General features: G+C 56.3%; 2 protein-coding genes and 2 long non-coding RNA genes across 7 annotated transcripts; 1 reads left to right on the top strand and 3 right to left on the bottom strand.

Moving 5' to 3' along the window:
• Window positions 1–2,732: 2,732 nt before the first annotated feature.
• Window positions 2,733–9,234, bottom strand: LOC131590856 (uncharacterized). The gene is made up of 11 exons (XR_009280211.1): window positions 8,095–9,234; window positions 7,831–7,999; window positions 7,668–7,747; window positions 6,372–7,590; window positions 6,108–6,276; window positions 5,945–6,024; window positions 4,649–5,867; window positions 4,385–4,553; window positions 4,222–4,301; window positions 2,926–4,144; window positions 2,733–2,830 (listed from the first exon to the last, which is right to left on the bottom strand). It is a non-coding gene; the product is annotated as an uncharacterized LOC131590856 (long non-coding RNA).
• An 852-nt stretch (window positions 9,235–10,086) lies between these two features.
• Window positions 10,087–17,225, bottom strand: LOC131590939 (uncharacterized). The gene is made up of 3 exons (XR_009280222.1): window positions 15,870–17,225; window positions 14,395–14,495; window positions 10,087–10,678 (listed from the first exon to the last, which is right to left on the bottom strand). It is a non-coding gene; the product is annotated as an uncharacterized LOC131590939 (long non-coding RNA).
• Window positions 17,226–18,792: 1,567 nt separating this feature from the next.
• Window positions 18,793–23,341, bottom strand: LOC131590944 (zinc finger protein 787-like). The gene is made up of 4 exons (XM_058861366.1): window positions 22,811–23,341; window positions 21,514–21,570; window positions 20,887–20,978; window positions 18,793–20,035 (listed from the first exon to the last, which is right to left on the bottom strand). Exons 3-4 carry the CDS (start codon window positions 20,960–20,962, stop codon window positions 19,320–19,322), a joined length of 792 nt encoding a protein of 263 aa, XP_058717349.1. The 5' UTR covers window positions 20,963–20,978; window positions 21,514–21,570; window positions 22,811–23,341; the 3' UTR covers window positions 18,793–19,319.
• Window positions 23,342–24,164: 823 nt separating this feature from the next.
• Window positions 24,165–27,467, top strand: RNF212B (ring finger protein 212B). 4 transcript variants are annotated; one of them, XM_058861364.1, is made up of 10 exons: window positions 24,165–24,297; window positions 24,663–24,715; window positions 24,824–24,898; window positions 24,994–25,109; window positions 25,407–25,455; window positions 25,580–25,655; window positions 25,750–25,792; window positions 25,901–25,952; window positions 26,034–26,082; window positions 27,022–27,467. In XM_058861364.1, the coding sequence occupies exons 1-10, from the start codon at window positions 24,198–24,200 to the stop codon at window positions 27,171–27,173; spliced, it is 765 nt and encodes a 254-aa protein (XP_058717347.1). In that variant the 5' UTR covers window positions 24,165–24,197; the 3' UTR covers window positions 27,174–27,467. The 4 variants fall into 4 exon arrangements, with proteins under 4 accessions (XP_058717347.1, XP_058717346.1, XP_058717345.1 ...); XM_058861363.1 differs by adding an exon at window positions 26,495–26,526 and having other exon boundaries at window positions 24,663–24,898; window positions 27,022–27,200; XM_058861362.1 differs by having other exon boundaries at window positions 24,663–24,898; window positions 25,592–25,655.
• Window positions 27,468–27,552: the final 85 nt, after the last annotated feature.

Here is a 27,552-nt window from a genome sequence, read left to right as displayed (position 1 = left end):
CGGTGATTTTGGGTTTTTCTGGGCTCACAGCGGTGCAGAAGTGCCGCAGCCGGGGCACCCCTTTTCTTGTTGCAGCAGAGCTCCTTTTTGGGAGGGGGTCTAGTCCTAGAAGGGCTTCCAATAAAGCAGGGTGCTGCTGTCCAGGGCAGTTGGAGTTGTTCTGTGCCTTCTTTGGGGGTGAGGAGCAAAGGCTGAGGGGGACGGGGTGGGCACTGGGGGGCTCCCGTGTCCCTTGGGGCACGCCGAGGTCCCCGGCAGAGGGAGGCAGGCGCTGCGCTGGAGGAGCAAGGTGAGCGGGGAATGGGGAGGGCTCGTGCCGGGTACCCTTGCCCAGAGGGGACCCCGAGCTGCCAGGAAATTCCCTGGGAGGGCTGGATGCAGAATCCAAAAACCTGTGGAGTTGTTCTGGTTTTTACGGTAGGTATTGGCAAGGAACGGGAACTGATCTCTCTAAATTCCCTTGGAAAGAAACCCCCTCTCTGTGCACGCCGTCTTTAGGGTTTTGTTATGTCAGGAATGGCTTAGGGTTAAGAAAGTGGGTTTTGTTTTTCCACCTCTTACTTCCCTGTAAAATATGAGTGTATAAAACACATCTGTGCATCCATGAGGTACTAAAATGCACCGAGAGAAATTTCTGTGCCTAAGTTCCAGAGAGACGAGCGCGTTCTGCACTCGGGGTTCACCAGAGCTTTAGATTTTGGTCATTCTGACCTGTTAGCTGAATGAATGGGTAGAGTTTCAAAGAGAAAGCAATGCAAATTTCAAAAAGCAGAACATTAGAAAGAGAAATATATAAATATATACATGTAAAAGTAAATATAGGGGAGCTAGATAGATATATATAGAGAGAGAGTTAGAGAGAAAGAAAAAAGAAATAAATACAAGTAATCCAAATCTAGACAAGTAGATTAATATTCAGTATGAAAACCATATGGATAGATGCTAATATAATATATTTTAATATCAGTTGTGTATTATATCTAGGTGTGTAAAAAAAGAAGTTCAATATGATAGAAATAGGTATGAAAAATATTTAAATCAAGGGACTTTTTGTTTTTTATTGACTTACAGGCATGACATTTAAATGAATAATATAGAAATGAAAATATACACATCTATAATAAACAAATGAAGATAGATAGATAGCCATAAAATAGAAATAAATACAAGTAATCCATTTCTGGACAAGTAGATTAAAACCTCAAAAAAAGCTCAGAGACTAGAACTACATGAAGGCCTCCACCCTGAGAGACATGAACTTAAGCAACACCATTACAAAGTCCTTTATCCCACACTCCTTTTTCCCAACCCACAGGAAGTACCAATATAACGTAATTAGTATAGGTTTTTCTTACTCTTTTGAACCCCACATCGGGCAGCGAATAATGTAATGCTTGGAAAGCTAAGACAAAACTCAAAGAGCTGAAGGATAACTTCACAGCTCCAGCCACCTTGTGTCCATCTAGGAACACCCGCTAGACTCCAACTACACCCTATATGACAAATTTCAAATTACAGGGGCCTGAGACTCGGCCTTTTACACCTACACCCAGGCTAGGCAGCAGGACAGAGCAGCTCCGGGACAACTACACCCAGACACCCGTGACACACAAGACAAGAGACGAGGGGACACAACGGGGAGACAAAACTCTGGGCCACAAGAATGGCCACAAGGACCGAGAGAACGCGGAACGAGATGAGCCGGGTGAGAATGAAGGCGAGCTGATGAAGCTCGCAGAACCCGGGAGGAAGAAGATGCTGACGGAATGACAAACTGCAGCAACTGCCAAGACGGATGCCCGAGAATTTTAGGGCCACAGTCCTCTACCTATCTTTGTGTTTCTTCAAGACCTAAGCCGCAACAATGGATCCTCGCGGCGCACGGCTGTTGACACAGCTCGGAACAAGACCTCTAAAAGACATCCGATCGGATGCTTTCCAAAACAGATGCAATTCCAAGGCCTCTGCGAGCTCCTGAGGCAAAGCTTCGATGGCATCGGGCTGAAGAGCCCAGAGATCGGAGATGGTACGAGTGACGCCGGAGTTTCTGGTAAGCCCCCAGAAGAAATAAGGCGAGGCACATACAATAGGAGAGGCACAAAAGACACAGAAGGCACGACGGACAAGTGATACAACACGCCCCGGGACTGCTCTGTCCTGCGCACCTCAGCACTGTGAACAAAAGTGAGGCTCTCCCTTCACGTGGCCTAAGGGGCCACAGCCTGGACCTCCCCATCCCCAAAGCTGACTTAAAAATCCCAGGTCCAGAGTCCCGACCCGGCACCCAACTTTCAGCCCCTCTGCAATTCATAGCCTTCGACTCGGCTCTCAGATGCCCGGCGGGGTGGATCCACGTGGAGTGCCAAGGAAGGCCGCCTCGCCATCTGGGAAGTTCCTGCCATCGCCAGGCTGCCGTCTCTCGGACAGCTACAATAAATAAAACACAAAATCAGCAGCTGATCTTTGCAGGGCATCAGCCAAAACCCGACAATTCCGCGACTCACGGTCTCCTGCGAACAGCTGCGTCCTGAGGCCGCACGCTTCGGCCACACCGGAAGCCGGACGCCGTCGTCGCAGGGCGCGCCTGAGTTAAGAGAAGACAAAGTGATGCGGCATTGCTGAAACTCAAAGGGACCCTCGCTCCTCCTCCCGACATCCCCAACTCACGGCAACCCCTCGGCCCGTTCCTGAAGGCCACCCACACGGCCCCTTTACGTGCAAAAGGCTCCGTCTCACGGTCCCGTAACGCTTCCGCCGGGCTCACGGGAGCGGTGAAACAGCTGTGCCGGCCAGTTGGCGAGGGGATCTCGGCGAAATGTGACTGGACCGCCTAAAGCACGCAAACAAGAAGGGACGCTTGGCATTGGCACCAGAAACTGAGAGCCCAGCAACAACAACAGTTTCCCTCCACCTGTAAATGCTCACCTTGCCCGCTTCGCCTTGACTGCTGCTAGCCGGCTTCACTTCCTAAAAATAAAGACAAAGAGGAGACCTGTAACACAGTGACCGGTTCCAGTTGCCCTGCAAAGACAAACATTGACTTACCTTCTCGCGGGAACCCCCTTACCCTGGATGGGGCGCTCTGCCACCGATTTCATCCGTCCGCATCTGAAAGAGAGCTAAGACAAAAGTCAAAGTGCTGCAGGGTAACTTCACAGCTCCTGACATCTTGTGTCAATCTAGGAACACCCGCTAGACTCCAACTACACCCAACATGACAAATTTCAAATTACAGGGGCCTGAGACTTGGCCTTTTACACCTACACCCAGGCTAGGCAGCAGGACAGAGCAGCTCCGGGACAACTACACCCAGACACCCGTGACACACAAGACAACAGACGAGGGGACACAACGGGGAGACAAAACTCTGGGCCACAAGAATGGCCACAAGGACCGAGAGAACGCGGAACGAGATGAGCCGGGTGAGAATGAAGGCGAGCTGATGAAGCTCGCAGAACCCGGGAGGAAGAAGATGCTGACGGAATGACAAACTGCAGCAACTGCCAAGACGGATGCCTGAGAATTTTAGGGCCACAGTCCTCTACCTATCTTTGTGTTTCTTCAAGACCTAAGCCGCAACAATGGATCCTCGCGGCGCACGGCTGTTGACACAGCTCGGAACAAGACCTCTAAAAGACATCCGATCGGATGCTTTCCAAAACAGATGCAATTCCAAGGCCTCTGCGAGCTCCTGAGGCAAAGCTTCGATGGCATCGGGCTGAAGAGCCCAGAGATCGGAGATGGTACGAGCGACGCCGGGGTTTCTGGTAAGCCCCCAGAAGAAATAAGGCGAGGCACATACAACAGGAGAGGCACAAAAGACACAGAAGGCACGACGGACAAGTGATACAACACGCCCCGGGACTGCTCTGTCCTGCGCACCTCAGCACTGTGAACAAAAGTGAGGCTCTCCCTTCACGTGGCCTAAGGGGCCACAGCCTGGACCTCCCCATCCCCAAAGCTGACTTAAAAATCCCAGGTCCAGAGTCCCGACCCGGCACCCAACTTTCAGCCCCTCTGCAATTCATAGCCTTCGACTCGGCTCTCGGATGCCCGGCGGGGTGGATCCACGTGGAGTGCCAAGGAAGGCCGCCTCGCCATCTGGGAAGATCCTGCCATCGCCAGGCTGCCGTCTCTCGGACAGCTACAATAAATAAAACACAAAATCAGCGGCTGATCTTTGCAGGGCATCAGCCAAAACCTGACAATTCCGCGACTCACGGTCTCCTGCGAACAGCTGCGTCCTGAGGCCGCACGCTTCGGCCACACCGGAAGCCGGACGCCGTCGTCGCAGGGCGCGCCTGAGTTAAGAGAAGACAAAGTGATGCGGCATTGCTGAAACTCAAAGGGACCCTCGCTCCTCCTCCCGACATCCCCAACTCACGGCAACCCCTCGGCCCGTTCCTGAAGGCCACCCACACGGCCCCTTTACGTGCAAAAGGCCAAGGCTTCATCAGACGGTTCCATAACGCTTCCGTAGGGCTCACGGCAGAGGCAAAGCAGGCATGCTGGCCGGTTGGCGAGGGGATCGCAGCGAAATGTGACTGGACCGCCTAAAGCACGCAAACAAGAAGGGACGTTTGGCATTGGCAGCAGAAACTGAGAGCCCAGCAACAACAACTGCTTCCCTCCACTGGTCAATGCTCACCTTGCCCGCTTCGCCTTGACTGCTGCTAGCCGGCTTCACTTCCTAAGAATAAAGACAAAGAGGAGACCTGTAACACAGTGACCGGTTCCAGTTGCCCTGCAAAGACAAACATTGACTTACCTTCTCGGGGGAACCCCCTTACCCTGGATGGGGCGCTCTGCCACCGATTTCATCCATCTGCATCTGAAAGAAAGCTAAGACAAAAGTCAAAGTGCTGCAGGGTAACTTCACAGCTCTAGACATCCTGTGTCAATCTAGGAACACCCTCTAGACTCCAACTACACCCAACATGACAAATTTCAAATTACAGGGGCCTGAGACTCGGCCTTTTACACCTACACCCAGGCTGGGCAGCAGGACAGAGCAGCTCCGGGACAACTACACCCAGACACCCGTGACACACAAGACAACAGACGAGGGGACACAACGGGGAGACAAAACTCTGGGCCACAAGAATGGCCACAAGGACCGAGAGAACGCGGAACGAGATGAGCCGGGTGAGAATGAAGGCGAGCTGATGAAGCTCGCAGAACCCGGGAGGAAGAAGATGCTGACGGAATGACAAACTGCAGCAACTGCCAAGACGGATGCCTGAGAATTTTAGGGCCACAGTCCTCTACCTATCTTTGTGTTTCTTCAAGACCTAAGCCGCAACAATGGATCCTCGCGGCGCACGGCTGTTGACACAGCTCGGAACAAGACCTCTAAAAGACATCCGATCGGATGCTTTCCAAAACAGATGCAATTCCAAGGCCTCTGCGAGCTCCTGAGGCAAAGCTTCGATGGCATCGGGCTGAAGAGCCCAGAGATCGGAGATGGTACGAGTGAAACCGGGGTTTCTGGTAAGCCCCCAGAAGAAATAAGGCGAGGCACATACAACAGGAGAGGCACAAAAGACACAGAAGGCACGACGGACAAGTGATACAACACGCCCCGGGACTGCTCTGTCCTGCGCACCTCAGCACTGTGAACAAAAGTGAGGCTCTCCCTTCACGTGGCCTAAGGGGCCACAGCCTGGACCTCCCCATCCCCAAAGCTGACTTAAAAATCCCAGGTCCAGAGTCCCGACCCGGCACCCAACTTTCAGCCCCTCTGCAATTCATAGCCTTCGACTCGGCTCTCGGATGCCCGGCGGGGTGGATCCACGTGGAGTGCCAAGGAAGGCCGCCTCGCCATCTGGGAAGATCCTGCCATCGCCAGGCTGCCGTCTCTCGGACAGCTACAATAAATAAAACACAAAATCAGCGGCTGATCTTTGCAGGGCATCAGCCAAAACCTGACAATTCCGCGACTCACGGTCTCCTGCGAACAGCTGCGTCCTGAGGCCGCACGCTTCGGCCACACCGGAAGCCGGACGCCGTCGTCGCAGGGCGCGCCTGAGTTAAGAGAAGACAAAGTGATGCGGCATTGCTGAAACTCAAAGGGACCCTCGCTCCTCCTCCCGACATCCCCAACTCACGGCAACCCCTCGGCCCGTTCCTGAAGGCCACCCACACGGCCCCTTTACGTGCAAAAGGCCAAGGCTTCATCAGACGGTTCCATAACGCTTCCGTAGGGCTCACGGCAGAGGCAAAGCAGGCATGCTGGCCGGTTGGCGAGGGGATCGCAGCGAAATGTGACTGGACCGCCTAAAGCACGCAAACAAGAAGGGACGTTTGGCATTGGCAGCAGAAACTGAGAGCCCAGCAACAACAACAGTTTCCCTCCACCTGTAAATGCTCACCTTGCCCGCTTCGCCTTGACTGCTGCTAGCCGGCTTCACTTCCTAAGAATAAAGACAAAGAGGAGACCTGTAACACAGTGACCGGTTCCAGTTGCCCTGCAAAGACAAACATTGACTTACCTTCTCGGGGGAACCCCCTTACCCTGGATGGGGCGCTCTGCCACCGATTTCATCCATCTGCATCTGAAAGAAAGCTAAGACAAAAGTCAAAGTGCTGCAGGGTAACTTCACAGCTCCTGACATCCTGTGTCAATCTAGGAACACCCTCTAGACTCCAACTACACCCAACATGACAAATTTCAAATTACAGGGGCCTAGGACTCGGCCTTTTACACCTACACCCAGGCTGGGCAGCAGGACAGAGCAGCTCCGGGACAACTACACCCAGACACCCGTGACACACAAGACAACAGACGAGGGGACACAACGGGGAGACAAAACTCTGGGCCACAAGAATGGCCACAAGGACCGAGAGAACGCGGAACGAGATGAGCCGGGTGAGAATGAAGGCGAGCTGATGAAGCTCGCAGAACCCGGGAGGAAGAAGATGCTGACGGAATGACAAACTGCAGCAACTGCCAAGACGGATGCCTGAGAATTTTAGGGCCACAGTCCTCTACCTATCTTTGTGTTTCTTCAAGACCTAAGCCGCAACAATGGATCCTCGCGGCGCACGGCTGTTGACACAGCTCGGAACAAGACCTCTAAAAGACATCCGATCGGATGCTTTCCAAAACAGATGCAATTCCAAGGCCTCTGCGAGCTCCTGAGGCAAAGCTTCGATGGCATCGGGCTGAAGAGCCCAGAGATCGGAGATGGTACGAGTGAAACCGGGGTTTCTGGTAAGCCCCCAGAAGAAATAAGGCGAGGCACATACAACAGGAGAGGCACAAAAGACACAGAAGGCACGACGGACAAGTGATACAACACGCCCCGGGACTGCTCTGTCCTGCGCACCTCAGCACTGTGAACAAAAGTGAGGCTCTCCCTTCACGTGGCCTAAGGGGCCACAGCCTGGACCTCCCCATCCCCAAAGCTGACTTAAAAATCCCAGGTCCAGAGTCCCGACCCGGCACCCAACTTTCAGCCCCTCTGCAATTCATAGCCTTCGACTCGGCTCTCGGATGCCCGGCGGGGTGGATCCACGTGGAGTGCCAAGGAAGGCCGCCTCGCCATCTGGGAAGATCCTGCCATCGCCAGGCTGCCGTCTCTCGGACAGCTACAATAAATAAAACACAAAATCAGCGGCTGATCTTTGCAGGGCATCAGCCAAAACCTGACAATTCCGCGACTCACGGTCTCCTGCGAACAGCTGCGTCCTGAGGCCGCACGCTTCGGCCACACCGGAAGCCGGACGCCGTCGTCGCAGGGCGCGCCTGAGTTAAGAGAAGACAAAGTGATGCGGCATTGCTGAAACTCAAAGGGACCCTCGCTCCTCCTCCCGACATCCCCAACTCACGGCAACCCCTCGGCCCGTTCCTGAAGGCCACCCACACGGCCCCTTTACGTGCAAAAGGCCAAGGCTTCATCAGACGGTTCCATAACGCTTCCGTAGGGCTCACGGCAGAGGCAAAGCAGGCATGCTGGCCGGTTGGCGAGGGGATCGCAGCGAAATGTGACTGGACCGCCTAAAGCACGCAAACAAGAAGGGACGTTTGGCATTGGCAGCAGAAACTGAGAGCCCAGCAACAACAACTGCTTCCCTCCACTGGTCAATGCTCACCTTGCCCGCTTCGCCTTGACTGCTGCTAGCCGGCTTCACTTCCTAAGAATAAAGACAAAGAGGAGACCTGTAACACAGTGACCGGTTCCAGTTGCCCTGCAAAGACAAACATTGACTTACCTTCTCGGGGGAACCCCCTTACCCTGGATGGGGCGCTCTGCCACCGATTTCATCCATCTGCATCTGAAAGAAAGCTAAGACAAAAGTCAAAGTGCTGCAGGGTAACTTCACAGCTCTAGACATCCTGTGTCAATCTAGGAACACCCTCTAGACTCCAACTACACCCAACATGACAAATTTCAAATTACAGGGGCCTAGGACTCGGCCTTTTACACCTACACCCAGGCTGGGCAGCAGGGCAGAGCAGCTCCGGGACAACTACACCCAGACACCCGTGACACACAAGACAACAGACGAGGGGACACAACGGGGAGACAAAACTCTGGGCCACAAGAATGGCCACAAGGACCGAGAGAACGCGGAACGAGATGAGCCGGGTGAGAATGAAGGCGAGCTGATGAAGCTCGCAGAACCCGGGAGGAAGAAGATGCTGACGGAATGACAAACTGCAGCAACTGCCAAGACGGATGCCTGAGAATTTTAGGGCCACAGTCCTCTACCTATCTTTGTGTTTCTTCAAGACCTAAGCCGCAACAATGGATCCTCGCGGCGCACGGCTGTTGACACAGCTCGGAACAAGACCTCTAAAAGACATCCGATCGGATGCTTTCCAAAACAGATGCAATTCCAAGGCCTCTGCGAGCTCCTGAGGCAAAGCTTCGATGGCATCGGGCTGAAGAGCCCAGAGATCGGAGATGGTACGAGTGAAACCGGGGTTTCTGGTAAGCCCCCAGAAGAAATAAGGCGAGGCACATACAACAGGAGAGGCACAAAAGACACAGAAGGCACGACGGACAAGTGATACAACACGCCCCGGGACTGCTCTGTCCTGCGCACCTCAGCACTGTGAACAAAAGTGAGGCTCTCCCACCGTGTGGCCTAAGGGGCCACAGCCTGGACCTCCCCGTCCCCAAAGCTGACTCCATAATCCCAGGTCACAAGTCCCGACCCGGCACCCCGCTTTCAGCCCCTCTGCAATTTGTAGCCTTTGACTCAGCTCTCGGATGCCCAGCGGGGAGGATCCACACGAGGACGCCCAGGAAGGCCACTGCGCTATCCGGGAAGTTCCTGCCATCGCCAGGACGTCGTCTCCTGGTCAGCTACAATCTAGAAGACCAAATATCAATGCAGGATCTTAGCGGCACATCTGTGAAAACCCAGCACTTACCTTCTCTAGAGAATGCCCAGGTTCATGGGCTGCACACTTCACCCCACAGGGAGGCAGAGGCTTGCTTAACAGCAGTATTGGCTGACAGCCAAATTACCACCACCTCAAGGAGGGGAGGAAGGCTCTCCAGTCAGTGAGGGACAGGGAACCCAGGGTACCCCAAGGATGGAAACCCCAGCTTATATGACAGCAGTAGGCCCTAGCACCCACTATCTCTTCCTGGCTGGCCCTAGCACCAGGGGTACTGCCTGCAGCTCTCGGGGGTTCTGGCACTCTGCTGCTTTAGGGTTCCTGCCTGCAGCTGCCTCAAGGAAACGGGAGTGTTGTTAGGGCTGCTGTTTAGGGTTTGAATAGTCCTGTACTCTACCTTATATCGAAACCTGTACCCTTTTTATTTTCACTCTTTGTCTCCAGCCCTCGACCTCTGAAGCCCTCCCTCAGCCTCTCTGTGTCACTGCCAAGCTCCCCCGCTGAACCCTACAAACTTAGTTAGAACCCTACGCTTGCAACCGGGGATGCTCCTTATCCATAGGCCCCAAGAGATGTCCATTAGCCCGGACCAGGCAATCCACAGTTGCTCCCTACCCTACCTAAGTTTGGCCCTGAGACAGGGCAGAGGCTGACAGAGCCGAACTCTTTGCGGAGGCCAGGCACGAAGCCCTGCCAACCGCCGCCTCGAGGAGGGATGGGAGCAATCCCCGGCTGCGGAGGGACCGAGAGCCCAGGGTGGGGCGGGGCGGGAAACCCCCTGTTTCCCCAACCCTACGGATCGTCCCCCCACTATCTCCTGGCTGACCCTAGCACCAGGGGTACTGTCTGCAGTACCAGGGGTTCTGGCACTCTGCTGCTTTAGGGTTCCTGCCTGCAGCTGTCTCAGGGAAACGGGAGCACTGTTAGGGCTGCTGTTTAGGGTTTGGGGTGGGGTACACCTGAACTCCACCTTACCTATACCCCTTCTTTTCACTGTTTGCTCAGCCTTTTTTTTTCTTGGAATTCTTGTGACAGATTGAGGGCACCGGGGAGGGACTGCCAAAGTGAAATCAAAAGGGAAAAGGAGAAAGATCACCCCTGCAAATCCACACCGGCTCAGCTGTTCAGGTGCTGCTTCCTGGCAAAAAGCTTTGTCCCTCACCACCTCCTTTAAGCGGTGCTCCGGGTCCAAGTGCATCCAGGTGCTCCCCCAGACCCTATGAGATGCTCTCACCGTCACTCCATGAGATGTCACTGGGAGCCCACCAGAAACTCCTCTCCTCCAGGAGATGCATGCCAATGTTGTTTTGCCACTTGTATTTGGCCCTGTAATAACAGCAAAATTGTTGCCCTCCGTCAGGTACGTGTTGTTAGACACAGGTTTTTCCATAGCCATCTTTTCAAGAACTGGGTGCCATCCCTGCTTGATTGCTAAATTATCCATAAATTCTGGAAAACCTAAATGAGAAAAAAAAATCTAAGACACTGAGGAGTTAATATGAAAACCTTTACATCATTACAGTAGTATGTTTTGAAATAAAGTGAGTTCTTCCAGTCCAACTGCAAAAATCCAATTCGTAAAAATAAAATAGCCAAAAACAAACAGCATCAAGTTCCCACCAATATCATCAATAAAATCACAATACCTCCACCAACCAAGGGAAAAAAACCTTAACCTAGAAAAAATCTGAACCCCCTCAAAAAGATTCAACACTACAACACAACTCATCCTAACACTTCAACTAACAATACTAAAATAATTTTTCAAAACAAATATAAAAACCCTTCTAAAATCTACTGGTCTTTCCTCCACAACAAAAAAAAACCTCCTTTAAAATCAATTTAAAAACGGACTGAAACCTGCTTTCTATTAAGAAACACATTCATTTTAAAACATTTCCTCCCAGTTTGTCTCAAACCTTTCTAAGGTTTGGATCCCGTTCCAGTGCACCAGAACCAAATCAACCTGCTCTGGCTCTGGAAACATCTGAGACACCAAACCCAGAGCACGAAGCACCTCGCCGCTCCTACCCCGCTGTCCCTCGGCCCTGCTCTCTCGCGTCCTACGCTGCAGAGCGCTGGGAGCCAGGTTCAGCCCCGAGAATTGTCGCATCCATTTCCTCGGACATTCCAGCTTCCACGGGGATATTGCGGGGACCCCCTGCATTCCATTCCCTAGTACAGCAGCAAGACAAAGTTCTCCCCCAGCCCGCGTCTCCAGAAAATCGTGTACAAGCCTTAAACAAGCTCCGAGGTTTGAGAAATACGGTCTGCCCAACAAGCCCAACTCTGCATCCAGAGGAAATGAACACCACAAACAGATTCACGCACACCAGATGCACGGGACGCTGCCAGCTTGGACCTGCAGTTCACTCGGCAATGGAAAAACCTGAGCTCGAAGCCCTCACGTGAAGGTGCAAAGGGTATTGGACGCAGTTTCTAGAAAGCGTCACATCGTTATTTAAAGGCGCGGCTCGGCTAAAGAGCGAAACCGACAAAGCCCCCCAGACAAAAAGGCCGGAAGGTCGGGCTTTTCCCCCTCCCCTCCTCCCAGCGGCTTTTGCCAGCGCACTCTGAAGCTGATAAGCCACAAGTGTGCCCCAGCGGCCCTCGCCGGGATTCGCTCCCGGGCTGACGCCGCTCCAGGTGCGGGGGGACCGGGGGAGCCACGGGAGCCCCGGCAGCGGCGGCTCTCGGCACCCGGGGGCGACCCCGCGCTCCCGGCCCCGGACGGAGCGCGGCTCCCGGCAGGAAAGCGGCTCCTCCGGCGGGCGGGGGCGGCCCCGGCCCCGGGACAGCCCGGCCCGCCCAGCGGCACCGGGACCGGCCCGAAGGGACCCCAGCGGTGCCCGAGCCCCGCGCCCGGAATGGACACAGCTCCGCGCCGCGGCTCCCGCCTGCCGGCCCGGCAGAGCTCACCTCGCCTCCACATGGCTCTGTCGCTCCCCGGCAAGAGGAAATCAAAAAGGAAAAGTAGAAAAGTCCCCCCTGCAAACCCGCACTGGCTTACTTGCTCCGATGCTGCTTCGCGACACAAAGGTTTGTCCCTGGGCACCTCCTTTAAACAATGCTCCATGTCCAAGTGCATCCAGCTGTTCTCCCAGACCCTATGAGATGCTCCCGGTATCGTTCCATGAGATACCCCCGTGGAGCCCACCATAAATGACTCTCTTCCAGCTGCTCCGTGCCCATGTGAACTGAGGGAAACCCTCCCCCTAAAACAGCCCCGGGCAGGACCCACCCACTCCTCATCAACCTCACTGCTCACACCTGGGGCTGCTCTGTCCCCTCATCAACCTCACTGCTCACACCTGGGGCTGCTCTGAGCCCTCATCATCCTCACAGTTCAGTTTGTGCTGTTGCCATCCTACGGGTGAGGGCAGGGGCAGAAGGAACTTGTTGCTCATTCCCTGGACAGCTCATTGTCTGCACCTGACACACGGGGGCACCAGGCTTTCCTTGCTATGGATGAGGACACCTCTCCTCCTCCAGGTGCCCAAGGCTGAAAATGGAATTCCACCTCCACAATTCCATGTATTTGAGTTTCATAATTCCCAATGTAATTCCCCATGGATCATAAGACATCACCTCTAATTTTTCCTCTAGAATCACTGCTGACGTGCCTTTCTGTGGAAGTGTTTGACACATCGATGCAGAGTTCAGGGGCTCGTTTATGGCTTATCCTGACGAGCACAAAGGAAATCCAAACACCCAGAATTACAGGGAAATATGGATAAAGTTTAGAAATACTCCTCTTCCCTGCAACTCCCTGGCAACTTCCCACTGACCTTTTACTCTTAACCTCTGAATTTTGACCTTTGACTCTTGACTTCTGCTCTCTGAAGTTTGATTCCCTGATAATTGACCTTGGACCACACAACCTTGGAAAATTAACCTGTAACATTGGACCTTGGACCCTTTACTCTTGATCTTTGAACCCTGACCATTCACATGTGACCCTTGAAGTTTGAATCCCTGACTTTTCACTTTAACCATTGACTCCTGAGATTTTGCCCTTGACCTCAGCCCTTTGACCCTGCCCCAACATCAATATCACTGACCTCCAGTGATTTCAGCATATGAATGCTACCATAGTTATCTCACCCAGCAGTGTCAATCCCACTCTCAGTCTCTATCCCAGCCCCACAGTGATTATAGTTCCAGTCCTAGTGACCCCTTCCCTGTCCCAGTGATTTCAGCTCTTAACCCACAAGCTTTATTTCACAGCCAGCTCTTTTCTTCCAGCTCCAGATGTGTGTTTCTCCAAGTCTGCTGGCTGAAAACTCTCCAGGTTCAAGGAGCAGGATCTTCCTCTTGGCTCCAGCTCTGCAACATTTCAGCTCCGGCCCTAGGGCCTCTAAGCCCACCCCACAGTCAATATCCCTGCCCCAGTGATTTCAGCTCTTGACTGACCCACAAGCTTTATTTCACGGCCAGCTCTCTTCTTCCAGCTCCACATCTGCTTCCTTTTCCCCTGCTCCGCTAGGTGAAGCTGCTCCAGGTTGAGACAAAAGGGTCTTTGTTTTGGTTCCAGCTCCGAGGTTTCACCTCCAGGCCAAGAAATGCCACTCCAACCCCATCCCAACCCCAAATCAATCTTCACTGTATTTGCAGCCCATCCCATTGTGTACCATTCTATGGTTGCTTCCCACATCTACAGTCACTATCCCCTCAGAACAGCGTTTGCAGCTGCAGCACAGCAGTCCCCACCCCGGCCCCAGTGATTTCAGCTTCAGTCCCACAAGCTTTATTTGACTGCCAGCTCTTGTGCTGCGCTTCTGCCTCCACATCTTCCCAGCAGTGCCACATCATGCTGCTTTCTGGCTCTCCAGGCAGGATCTCTGTTTTAGCTCTAGCTCTCTGGGGTGTGAGCTTAGCTCTTGAACCCACATTCCAGCCCAACCTGACCATCCTTACTGCAGGAACAGCTCTGCAAGGCCCTATCCCAGCCCTTACATTGATTTCAGCTCCAGCCACGCAGTTCGCATCCCGGCTCCATATTCCTTATCCCAGCCCCACAACAGTTTCACCCTAAACCCTACCATATTTGTGTCTCCTCCAGCTCTGCTTCCTCAGTTCCAGCTCCTCAGCTTCCCACTGCCGGTGGCTAAAAGCTGCTCCTGCTTCTCACTGCAGCCCAGGGCTGTTGATAAGGCCACAAATCAGTTATCATCATCACATCGATGTCTCTAGGAGTTGTCCTACCCACCCTAATGGGAGCCCAACTTTGGGGACACTTGAGGCCTCAAGCCCAACAGGTACCTTCCCCCTCCCCCTGGGTCTCAGCCCAGCACTTGCCCAAAGGCCCCCTCACCTCCCCCAGGCAGAACCAGGGGCTGGGAATAGCCATTGGGCCCCTGCTCCCCCATCCCAAAAGGTGCCCTTGGGCTGGTTCTCGGGCCCTGGAGCCCTCCCAGCCCCCAGACCCTCAGCCTCTGCTTGGTACCAGCAGGCAGGGGCTGCTAAGCCCCCAGGCACCTCCTGCAGGCCCTGAGCTGCAGCTCCATCCCCTTCCCCCATGGCATTTATCCAGCTCCAGCCTCAGTATTTCCATTGCCCCACATTGCTTTAGGCCTGACTCCAGTGCCAAGGTCTTTAGTCCACACCCTGGGGCTTTATGTCTCCACTGGCCCCACAAGTGGTGTTTCAGCCCCAGCCCCACAGTCTTTACTGAATTAACATCAGCTATCCAGCAAAAAAGCCCCTAAAGTAATTAATAAATAATATTTAATAATTATTTATCAATAATATTTAATTAATAAATTAATAAATCTAAACATAAAAATATATCTTATTAAAAGTAATGATCATTAATAATAATAATTTTATTATTTTAATAAAACGAGCAAAACAAAATAATGTAATAAAGAAAATCTTTATGATTTTAAATAAAAGCAAAATACAATAATAAAATCGCAAAAAACCCAGCTTTGTTCCCGATATTTTAAACATTATCTTCAATCCAGAAACTATGAAACACCTCCTATCCGTCTCGCAGAAGCAGCAGCCCCTGTGCCACTCCAGACCCCGCACCCGCCTCCGACCGCCCGAACAGCCCAGGGCATGGCGGAAAGAACTGGCCACGACCGGCCCCGCCGCCCCAGGACACCGTCGGCCCCCAGATGCTGGCCCCGGCAGACGCGGGCGTCGCGCCCGAGCTCACCGGTGCTCCCCGGATCGGCAGCCGCCGGGGTCCCGTCCTGGCGCTCCCCGGATCGGCAGCCGCAGCTCCCGCCGCCGCTCGCACCTCACCGCCGAACTAACGCCCGCACCCCTCCAGCTGGTTGTGCCCCAGGGCTGACCGGCACAGCCGATCACAGCCCGAGGCAGCGCCGGGCCCGCCGATCTCAGCCCGCCCGTTCCCGCCGCGCTCGACTCCGCGACCCCCCGCTGTCCCCTCAGGCCCTGCTCCCGCGATCCCGTCTGCTCCCCGCCTTCTCCCTGTTCCCCTGGGAGAAGCAATGGCCGGGACCTGAACGGGGAGCCCCCGCCCACCCTTCCCAGGACCCAACAGCACCTGCCGGGGCTGCGGCAGCACGGCTCCGCCGGATCCCAAAGCGACAGCGGCCGCAGCGGCGCCTCAGCAGAACGGGGGAGCGGGGCCGGCCTGGCTGAGGGGCCGGGCCGCGACAGAGCGGGCAGAGCTTGGCGGGACCGCGCCCGGATTCAAAGGGCTGCTGTGATTGGCCAGAGCGGAGCAAGGCAGGCCGGGATTGGCGGAAGCTTTGAGGCTGCGGCCCATGGGAGCTCAGCACCCTCGGCACTCATCCTGCACCCTCGGGACGGTGCTAAGCACCCTCGGGACGGTGCTGAGCACCCTCGGGATTCATCCTGCACCCTCGGGATGGTGCTGAGCACCCTCGGGATGGTGCTGAGCACCCTCGGCACTCATCCTGCACCCTCGGGATGGTGCTGAGCACCCTCGGGATGGTGCTGAGCACCCTCGGGATTCATCCTGCACCCTCGGGATGGTGCTGAGCACCCTCGGGATGGTGCTGAGCACCCTCGGGATTCATCCTGCACCCTCGGAACGGTGCTGAGCACCCTCGGGATGGTGCTGAGCACCCTCGGGACTAATCCTGCACCCTCGGGATGGTGCTGAGCACCCTCGGGATGGTGCTGAGCACCCTCGGCACTCATCCTGCACCCTCGGGATGGTGCTGAGCACCTTCGGGATGGTGCTGAGCACCCTCGGCACTCATCCTGCACCCTCGGGATGGTGCTGAGCACCCTCGGGATGGTGCTGAGCACCCTCGGGATTCATCCTGCACCCTCGGGATGGTGCTGAGCACCCTCGGGATGGTGCTGAGCACCCTCGGGATTCATCCTGCACCCTCGGGACGGTGCTAAGCACCCTCGGGATGGTGCTGAGCACCCTCGGGATTCATCCTGCACCCTCGGAACGGTGCTGAGCACCCTAGGGATGGTGCTGAGCACCCTCGGGACTAATCCTGCACCCTCGGGATGGTGCTGAGCACCCTCGGGATGGTGCTGAGCACCCTCGGCACTCATCCTGCACCCTCGGGATGGTGCTGAGCACCTTCGGGATGGTGCTGAGCACCCTCGGCACTCATCCTGCACTCTCGGGATGGTGCTGAGCACCCTCGGGATTCATCCTGCACCCTCGGGATGGTGCTGAGCACCCTCGGCACTCATCCTGCACCCTCGGGATGGTGCTGAGCACCCTCGGGATGGTGCTGAGCACCCTCGGGATTCATCCTGCACCCTCGGGATGGTGCTGAGCACCCTCGGGACTAATCCTGCACCCTCGGGATGGTGCTGAGCACCCTCGGGATGGTGCTCATCACCCTCGGGACTAATCCTGCACCCTCGGGATGGTGCTGAGCACCCTCGCGATGGTTCTGAGCAACCTCGGGACGGTGCTCAGCACCCTCGGTATGGTGCTCAGCACCATTGGAACTCATCCTGCACCCTCGGCACTCATCCTGCACCCTCGGGATGGTGCTGAGCACCCTCGGGATTCATCCTGCACCCTCAGGATGGTGCTGAGCACCCTCGAGATGGTGCTGAGCACCGTCCCGAGGTTGCTCAGCACCATTCCTAGGGTGCTCAGCACCATCCCGAGGGTGCAGGATGAATCCCGAGGGTGCTCAGCACCATCCCGAGGGTGCAGGATGAGTCCCGAGGGTGCTCAGCACCATGCCGAGGGTGCAGGATGAATCCCGAGGGTGCTCAGCACCATCCCGAGGGTGCAGGATGAGTCCCGAGGGTGCTCAGCACCATGCCGAGGGTGCAGGATGAGTCCCAAAGGTGCTGAGCACCGTCCCGAGGGTGCTCAGGACCATCCAGAGCGTGCTCAGCATCATCCCGAGGGTGTAGGATGAGTGCCGAGGGTGCTCAGCACCATCCCGAGGGTGGTCAGCACCATCTCGAGGGTGCAGGATGAGTGCCGAGGCACTCATCCTGCACCCTCGGGACTCATCCTGCATCTTCAGGAAGGCGCTCAGCACCCTCGGGACGCATCCAGCAACTTCTGAAAGGCGCTCAGCACCCTCAGGACGCATTCTGCACCTTCTGAAAGATGCTCAGGACCCTCAGGATAGATCCAAAACCTTCTGGAAGACCCTCAGGACCCACAGAGCGATCTAGAACCTCAGCACCATTCGGGCCTGCAGAATAGTCTAGAGCCCCGCGGAATGATCTAGAACCAATTAAAATCGACCAAAGGGATTCCCTGTCAACTGATATATCTAACACCCGCTGTGGTGGTGCATGTGTATTTCTGGTTCAATATGGTGGTCTGCAGATGCATTTTGGGTTGAATATGGTGATGTGCATTTATTTGTGGTCAAAAATAGTTGTGCTCATGCATTTCTGGTTAAATGTGGTGCTGTACATTTGTGTGGTTTTCGGATGCTGTGCCACGCGTTTTGGCAGGCGCGTGCGGTGTGGTTTTTTTGGAGGGCTCTGTCACAACTGCACCCACAGAATTTGGGATCCTCCTTCCTGATTTTAGGGTCCCCCAAGCCCCCTCCCCACTAATGTGGGACCCCTTTTGCCCCCTTCAACGCCCTTTCCGGTTTTGGGTTCCCCCCGACCCCCTCCCAGTTTGGGACCCCCCCCGCGATCACCTTCCCAGTTTTTAGACCCCTTCATTGATTCCCAAAATCCTCCTGTCATCCCTCCCACGGCTTTGCAGGGATTGAACCGGGACCCCACCAAACCCTTGGGCCCCCCCTAATTTCCCCCCCAGGGCTTTTTTGTTCTCCCTCCCCCAGGGGTTTTTACTGTCCCATCTGGGGTTGTCCTCACCCTTCTTTGGGGCGCCCACCCACACCCCATTTTTGTCACGCCCCCAAAACCAACGCCCAGGTCCCCCAAAGCACAACTTTATTTGCAGCCCGTCCTCGTCCATGCCCCCTCCCCACCCCACCGGGGCGTCCCGGTGTCACCCTCCCCCCTCCCCCGAGGGTCCCCACCCCCACAGGGGCATCCTGGTGTCACCTCCCGCCCCTCGTGTCCCTCCCCCCTTCCCCTATTTACAGCTCTGGGATGTGGCACCGACGGGGGACAGTGAGGGGCACCGAGGGTGACCCAGGGCATGGGGTGAGCTTAGGGCCATCAGCTCTGTGTCACTCCACTCTGTCCTGTCCGTCTTGGAGTCACAGTGTCTTGTCCCGGACCAGGTGCCCTCTACTGTCTCCCAGCTCGGTGTCACCACACCCCATCACCTGTGGCACAACTCTTGTGACCCCAGCTCTGTCACCACATCCTGCCCACGAAACACTCCCTGTGTCCTCTGGCATGGTGGCACCGTGTCCCCTGTCTGTGGTACAGTCCCTGCGTCCCCCACCAGGGTAGCTCACTGTCTGTGTGTCCCCGCAGGACAGCAACAGCTGCCAGAGCATTGTCCAACTGTCCTTGTGTCCCCACCTTGGTGTCCCCTCAGGGCACAAAGAGCGGGCAGTGTCCCACATCTCGGTGCCATTGTACCCACATTGTCCCCTCAGGGCACGAAGAGCGGGCGGTGCCCCCGGCGGTGCCTCCTGAGCGCGGCGCTCCGGGCGAAGCTCTCCCCGCACTCGACGCAGATCAGCGGCTCCTGCCCGCAGCCGCTCTCACCCCCGGCGGGCCCCTCGCCCTCGCCCCCCGCCCGCGGCCCCTTCAGCGCCCTCGAGGCACTCGCGGAGTGGGCGCAGCGCCGCGGCCGCGCCGCCCCCGGCCCGGCGTGGGTGCGCTGGTGCTTGATGAGGTTCTTGCTCTGCGTAAAGCTCTTGCCGCACTCGGCGCAGCCGTACGGACGCTCCCCGGTGTGGATGCGCTGGTGCTGGATGAGGTTGGAGCTCCAGGAGAAGCTCTTGCCGCAGTGGCCGCACCTGTACGGCTTCTCCCCGGTGTGGGTGCGGCGGTGCTGCACCAGGTGCGAGTTCTGCGAGAAGCTCTTGCCGCACTCGCCGCAGGTGCTGGGCCGCTCGCCCGTGTGCGTACGCTGGTGCCGCAGCAGCTTGGACCAGTGGCTGAAGCTCTTGCCGCACTCGTTGCAGATGAAGGGGCGCTGGCGGCCGCCACCCCGGCGTCCCCCGCCCTCCTCAGAGCCGCCCGGGGCTGGGCCGGGGGTCCCGCGGGGCGGTGGGGGGCGCAGGGGGCTGTGCGGGATCACCGTGCGGATGATCTCGTGCGGCAGCACCTCGGCCTCGCCGTCGCTCACGATGCCATCGTCAGCTAGCGGGGGCACGGGGAGGGGGTGAGAGCACAAAAGGGGCTGGGCCTCCACCCCAAATGTTCGTTGTGACCCAAGAAGAGGCTGGGCCTTCATTTTTGCAGCCCGTCCTCGTCCATATTATTTATAAATAATATTTATAAATATTATTTATAAATATTTATTGAGGCCCAGAAAGGGGTTGGACTCCTGACCCAAATGTTCGTTGTGATCCAAAAAGAGCCGGTTCCCATTCCCAAACGTTCACTGGATCCTAAAAGGGGGCTGGGACCCCTGACCCAAATGTTCACTGCACCCAAAAAGGAAATGGACTCCCGACCCAAACATTTGTTGTGACCCAAGAGGGGGGACAAAATGGGGCTGTGGCCCCTCCTGGTGTCCAGTGCACTCCAGAAAGGGGCTGGACCCCACCCCAAATGTTCACTGTGCCCCAAAAAGGGACTGTGTCCCCTCCTGGAGTGTCTGGACTCCCCCCTTTCTTGGGGGATCTGAAACCCCCTTTAAAGTGTTTTGAGCCCCCGTCAAATGTCTCTATCCCCTTCCAGTGGTGTCTGGAGACCCCCAAAAGTGCCTTGAACCCCCTCCCAAATGCCTCTAGCCCTTTCTTGGTGCATCTGGAGCGCCCCCCAAATTTGCCTGCAGCCCCCAAGAAGAGCTCATATACCTCTCCAGGGATGTCTGGATCCCCCCAAATTGCCTGTACCCCCTTCTTGGGGTGCCTGAAGCCCCCCAAATTTGTCTGCAATCCCCCTGAAAGTGTCTGGATCCCCCCAAATTTTCCTGTACCCCCTTTGTGGGTTACCTGGAGCCCCCCAATCACCCCCCACGCACACTTTTGGGGTTCCCCCCTCACCAATGAAGACCCTCCGAACCACGTCCCCCTCGTCCGAGTCCTGCAGTTCCACCACGTCTGGCTCGTCCTGCTCCATGGGGGCTCCCGGGGGGCTGCGGCATCAAGGTGGGCCCTGAGCATGCCCAAAACCCCTTGGGACCCCCTCCAACCCACAATTCCAAAGGATTGTTTGCATCTTGGTTCCTGTTGTGCCCCCCAAATTTCTCAGTGTGATTCTAAAATCCTTCTTGTGACCCCAATTCCCTCTGGATGACCCAAAATTCCTTTTTGCTGCCCTCAATTTCCCTGTACACCCCTCCAAATCCTTCTGTTACCTCCCCAAACCCTTCAGGGTGATCCCAAATCCCCTCATGCCCCCCTAAGTCTCATCCCCTAAAAAACTTCTGTGCCTCCCAACCCATCTGTTCCCCCCCCAAAATCTGTCACCCCAAATCTCTTCATGTCCCCCTCAAATCCCTCAGTGTAACCTCAAACTCCACCACGTGATCCCAAATCCCTCTGTGCCCCCTCAAATATCCCTGTTCCCCGCAAAATCCCTTTGTGTTCTCCCAAATCCTTCTGTGTGACCCCAAATCCCTCTATGCCCCCCCCACCTGTACTCCCTGTACTCCCCAATTCTGCCCCCACCTGCTCTTTGTGGGTCGTGGGGGGTCCCGCAGATGCTCCAGACTCAGCCCCAAAAACCTGGGGGGGGGGGGGGGGGGGGGGAAATGGAGATAAGCAGATGGGGGGGGAAGAAAATGGAGAGAAGCAGATGGGGGGGGAATCACAAAGGGGGCGGTCACCCAGTGCCCCCCAAAATTACCCGATGCCCCTCAAATTACCCCCAGTCCCCCCATTTTCCTCTTCCCCCTTTAATTTTGGGAAGGGGGCACAAAAGAACAATAGAGCCCCAGAAACCTTCCCCAAAATTCACTCCCCACCCCAAGTTCAATACTGAGGGGGGACTCCCAGGTTTTTTGAGGGGTCCCCACTCTCCTGCTCCTCCTCCCAAAACAGTTCATGCACAGCCCCCCAGCCCTCCAAATCCAACACTGGGTTATCCCAAATTTTTTGGGGGCTCTCCCACATTTTTCGGAGGGGGTCTCCACTCTCATTCTCCCCCCTTCTGCCCCCCGAAACCAGTGCCTGATCCCACCCCCCAGGCCCAAATCCCTCTCCCTTCCCATCCCAAAGCCAAGACCGTGGTTATCGCCGACTGCGAGGGGGTCTCCCAAATTTTCGTGGGGGGTCTCCACTCCCCTTTTCCCCTCTTTTCCAAACCTAAAAACGGCACCATCCCCCTCCTCGTCCATTGCCGCCCCCCTGCCGTTGCCTTCTCCCTCCCAAATCCAAGATCGGGGGTATCCCAAATGGGGGAAGGGTCTCCTAAATTTGAGGAGGGGGAGTGATTTCCGCTCTCCTTTTTCCATCTTTTCCAACCCAAAAAACGGCGCCTCATTTCCACCGCCCCCCTGCCCCCGGCTCCAATCCATCGTTCCTCTTCATCCCCTGGGTATCCCCAGTTGAAGGGGGGCGGTCTCCCAACATTTTGGGGGGGATCCCCGCTCTCTTCCCTCCCCTCTTTCACCCCCAAAAACTGCCGTTCATTCCCACCCGCCCCAAATCTTTTGCCAGTCCTTCGCCATCGGCTCCCCATCCCAAATCCAAACCCGGGGGTATCTCCAATTGGGATGGGGGGAGGTCTCCCAAATTTTTTGTGGGAGGGTTCCTACTCTCCTTTCTCCCTCATTTCCAGCCCCACAACGGCACCCCCGCCCCCGCCATCGCCTCCCGCATCCCAAATCCAACATGGGGGTATTCCAAACTGGAGGGGGAGTCTCCCACGTTTTTTGGGGGGAGGGAGGCTTTCTCTGCTATTTCCCCTTCCCTTCCCCCCTAAAAACGGCGTCTCCCTCCCCTCCCCCCGCGCCCCCCGACTCACCTCGGAGGCTCCGCGGCGCGGGAGGGGCCGGGGGGGTTCCGGAGGGGCCTGGGGGTGGCTCCGAGGGTCCCGTCGGGCTCGGGGGTCCGAGGGGGTCGTGGCGGGGGCGCTCCCCGGTCGCGAGGCGGGCGCGGGGCCGGGAACAGGAAAGTCCCGTCATCCCATTCCCCGCCGGATGCGCCACTGGGAAAAAAGCGGGGAAAAAACGCTGGGAGAAGCGGGGGGGAAACCTTGGAAAGACAGGAATTTGGGCGGGGGGAACCCCTAAGGAGAAAAAAGGGCGGGTCCCGGCACGGACGCCCCCGAGCCGCCCGGTTTTGAGCGGGGGGCAATTGTGGGAATCGCCCGAATTGTTGGGGGTTTGTTGTTTTGGGAAGGGGGGGGCTGTTTTCCAAGCGGGAAATGGATCTGGGGGTGGGGGGGTGGACAGGGTGGATTTGGGGGGAGTAAGGACAGGGGGCTCCCCCAAACTTCCCCCCCCCTCCTTCCTGCTTTGTGTAACTGCAGCGACGCGTTTCCTGCCCCCCCGGGAATTAAAAATGGTTGGAATTACGCAACGAGGGCGGAGGGCTCGGCAGCGGCATCCCGGGATTCCGGGAACGCTGGGATCGGGGCTTCAGGGTGTCCCCTGCGCCCCTCTCCCCCGAATCCCTGATTGATCCCCCTCCCGCCCCCCAGGGGTTTTATTGGGGCTTTTACTGGGGCGTTTTCTGCCCCCCGCCCCCGGGAATCAAAAATGGTTGGAATTACACAATGAGGGGTCCCGAGATAGCGGGACTGGGGGGTAGCAGGACCGGGGTTTTTAAGGTGGCCCCTGTGCCCCCCCAGATTCCCCCTCACGAGGGCCTGGGGGTGCATTTCTGCCCCCCACCCCCCTCATCCCTTCAATTAAAAATGGTTGGAATTACACGACGAGGCCAGAGGGTTACACAGTGGCATGGAGGAATTTTGGGATCAGGTAATAGTAGGATTGAGGTTCTGGGGTTCCTCCTGCACTCTCCAAACCCGGAGCCCTCTCCTATTTCCTGCTCTTTTTTCTCCCTTTATGCACCGTTTTTCCTCTCACCTATCCCACCCTTTTCCCACCCTTTTTCTTCTCACCTTTCTTTCTGTTTTTTCCCCTCAGGTTTCCGCCCTTTTTCTCTCTTTTACTGCCCTTTTCCCCGCCCTCAACTTTCCCGCCCTTTTTCCCTCACATTTCCCGCCTTTTTTCACCTCATGCTTCCAGCCCTTCTTCCCCCACATTTCTGACTCTTTCCCCCTCACGTTTCCATCCCTTTTTTCTCTCAACTTTTCCCACCCTCTTTCCCTTCACCTTTCACCCTCATTCCCTCACAGGCTCTCACGTGTGGAGACATCAAAGGCAGCTCCTCACCCCGGTCCTGCCATGGACTGGTTCCACTGCGCTCGCTGCTTCCGCCAGGATGGCACCCAGTTCACCATCACCAGCTGTGGCCACATCCTGTGTGAGGGCTGTGGGGACACAGGTAAAACTGAGGAAAACCCCCAATTTGAGCCCTTAAAATGCTGAGAAAGGGAGAGTTTAACTCAATTTAATCCCTTAAAATGAGGGGGAAAGGACGGGTCACCTCAACACAAGCAAATAAAATGGGCTCTGCCCTCAAACCCTTAAAATATCGGGAAAAGAGGGTTTGCCCTCGATTTCTATCTTTCGAATGATGGAAAAAAGAGGATTTGCCCTCAATTTAAACCCTTAGCATTGTGGAAATGGAGGATCCTGCTTCAATTTAAAATCCTAAAATGAAGGGAAATGGCCCGTTTCCCTCAAGGAACACCATTTTGGGGACTTTCGGACATCTTTTTCGCTCACTTTTTTCTCCCCTTCCCACAGGTCCCTGCCCAGTCTGTGCCACCGCCTGTCGCTACCTGCCACTATCCCAGCAGGCCAGTGCCCACCATGTTGTGCCCCATGTCCACTTACCGCTTCCCACCCTTTTCCCCTCATGTTTCCCAGCCTTCTTCCCATCCTTTTCACGCCCCCATGCCCAACAGATGTGCCCGGAGGTGAAGGTTTTCTTCAAGAACCCAGTGGCCATCGCCCTCAAGCACCTTGCCCACGTGACGCAGGTGAGGAGGACACAGGTGACGGGGGATGAGGCTCCACCGCTGTCCCCAACCCCACACGCTGCGGGGTTATAAGGGGGTGGACCCATGTCCCGCAGGTGTGGCGGTTCCAGCAGGCACAGGCACAGCTGCTGGTGGACTTACACCGGGACAGAGCTCGGCAGATGCAGGCGGAGCTGGAGAAGGCCAGAGAGGAGCTGAGGGAGATGAGGAGGTGAGGGGAATGCCATGGTAGGGGGTCCACACCTCCATCTTGGGCTCCTCTGGGCATGTGGGTGAGGCAGCACTCCTTGGTCAACATCTTGGTGAGAGTCCTCATCCATCTGGGCACTTTCTTGGGAGGGTCTTATCCCCGCTTGGCTGCCACATTGGTGACAGCATGTTTTGCTATTCACTGACATCTTGGTGGGCTTCCACACCTTTGCTCTTCCCCCCTCAGCTGCCCTATGGGAGGACCCCGACCCCAAATAGGGGAAATTCACACCCCACATTAAATTCTTCCACTTCCCAGGGAGCTGGATTCACTCCGCCAGGAGAATGCAGAGCTGCGCCGCATTCAGGTGACCCCCAAAGTCGTCCTTTCCCTTCCCTGGCCCCCAAAATGCCCCCCAAAGTCCCTCTGCCCCTTCCCTCACTCCCAGACTATCCCCGCAAGCTTCCCTCCCTGCCAAAACTGCCCTCCAGATCTCCCCACAGCTGTCCCCGGGCTGGCGCTGGAGCAGCCGCAGCAGCACCCCCCGTCCCTCCCCCACACAGTCAGGTAAGTGCCTGCCAAATTTTTATGGGGATCTTCCACACTCTAAAACCCCTCCTTGCTCATAGGGGTCCTCCCAAATTTTCCATCTCCATTCCAGTCACCCCCCAGCCCCGCCGGCAGCTCAGCAGCCGAGTGGTCAGGTAAGGGAGGGGCATCCTAAATTTAGAGTGTGGGTCACTCTGAATTTGGGTTGGGGATCCCCCAATTGCACAGAGGTGTCCCCCAAAGCTCCTGCCCCTCTTTTGCAGCCGCTTAGCCCCACTGGAACCCCCCCGGTCCCACAGCACCCCAGGATGGCAGGTGAGACCTCACCCCAAATGGGGGCCACCCCACAATAGAGGGGTTCCCATAATGATCTGCGACCCCCCCCCCCTGCCCCAGGCTGGCGTAGCCTACCGAGATTCAAGGACCACTCTGGCCTCCAGCGTGGGTGAGCAACCCCAAATCCTACGGGATTTAACCCAAAATAATGCCCCATGCCCTGCTCTTCACCTCCAAGCCCCGCCCCCTTTCCTCATCTCCAGGGAGGGACCCCAGAAGCTCATATAGGACCTCAAACACCCATGGTGTGGCCCCAAGTCCCTGATCTCTCCCCATAGAGACTCCAAAACCCCTGATCTCTCCCCATAGCGACCCCAAAACAAAACCCCCAAGAGTACCTCAAACCCCCGTGGTGTGACCCCAAACCCTTGATCTCTTCCCATAAAGACCCCCAAACCCCCACAGAAGGAGCCCAGAGCTCCCTGAACCCCCTGCAGGACACCAAGCCCTCCCAGAGAAGGAGAGCTGACCCCGATCTATGGGATGACCCAAAATCCCCCTAACGCCCTTTTCCCCCTTAGTGCCCCCCCGGGCTGGGACAAGTGTGGAGCAGGTACTGGGGGCACTGGGAGGGGGCTGAGGGCCTTGGGATAAACCAGGAGATGCGGAGAGGGGGATCTGGGGGAACTGGAATAAGCTGGGAGGAGATATGGGGAGCACGAGGAGGGACTTGGGGGCAGTGGTGGGGGGGATGGTTACTGGGAGGGATTGGAATAAACTGGGAAGGGTAACTGGGGGGGGACTGGAAGGGGGATTGGCTACTGGGAGAAAAATTGGGTTCTTGGGAGCACTAGCGGTGTTTGGGCTACTGGGAGGGGTGCTTGGTGTTACTGGGAGCACCCCAGCTCTACCCCTTCCCCTTTGCCCCTTCCTTATCCCACCCCTTTTCCTTCTAAATCAAGACAAAACCTCCGAATTCAGTAGTTATTCCCCAAATTCAGTAGCCGCCCTCGCCCGAATTCGGTAGCCAAGCGCCCCCAAAATTCAGTAGCCACGCCCCAGAGTGCGGTAGCCACGCCGAAATTCGGTAGCCAGTTCCTTTATGTAGGGCTCTGCCCCGCGGCCGGCGAGGGGCGGGCGCTCCCAGTGGGACAGCGATCCACGGCCATAAAGGACAAACAGAGACCTTTGAAGGGATCCAAGGCTCCCGGACAGGAGCTCCGGGACTTCCCTGGAGGTGGCTGGGCGCAGGAGAAATAAAAATTATTTTTAAAAATGCCAATTTTGGGGTCATTTTGAGTCCGTTTGTGGAGTAAGTGGCGTGGCCTCTACCTCGCGGCCCCGCCGGTTGAGTTGCCGGTGCTGCACCCCTAGTGGCTGTTGGCTCGGTGTGGGTGTAGCCTAAGGGTAAAGCGGAGTTTGGGGGGGAAATGGAGGGAATTGGAAAAAATGGGTGAAACTGGGGGGAAATGGAGGGTTCCGAGGTGGTCTGTGGAGGAGGGGGAGGGCTTCCGTCATCTGGGGACATCGCGGATTGGTGGAAATCCGTTAGCGGGCGCTGCTCAAGGGCGGCCGGCGCTGGGGATTGAAGAAAAGGAATGTAGGGCTGGTACCAACGGGGTCGACGGAGCCGGATTGG

The sequence above is a fragment of the Poecile atricapillus genome, chromosome 35, assembly GCF_030490865.1.
Source record: "Poecile atricapillus isolate bPoeAtr1 chromosome 35, bPoeAtr1.hap1, whole genome shotgun sequence".
NCBI classification, from domain to species: Eukaryota; Metazoa; Chordata; class Aves; order Passeriformes; family Paridae; genus Poecile; species Poecile atricapillus.
Note: the sequence above shows the minus strand (reverse complement) of the source record. Positions and strands in the feature narration are given on the sequence as shown.

Coding starts and splice junctions, on each gene's coding strand:
- LOC131590944 (XM_058861366.1), bottom strand. CDS start 20,962: ATGGAGCAGGACGAGCCAGACGTGGTGGAACTGCAGGACTCGGACGAG. Junction 20,036..20,886: donor GGTTCGGAGGGTCTTCATTG/GTGAGGGGGGAA, acceptor TGCCCCCGCTAG/CTGACGATGGCATCGTGAGC.
- RNF212B (XM_058861361.1), top strand. CDS start 24,198: ATGGACTGGTTCCACTGCGCTCGCTGCTTCCGCCAGGATGGCACCCAG. Junction 24,899..24,993: donor ACCTTGCCCACGTGACGCAG/GTGAGGAGGACA, acceptor CATGTCCCGCAG/GTGTGGCGGTTCCAGCAGGC. Junction 25,793..25,900: donor CTCAGCAGCCGAGTGGTCAG/GTAAGGGAGGGG, acceptor CCTCTTTTGCAG/CCGCTTAGCCCCACTGGAAC.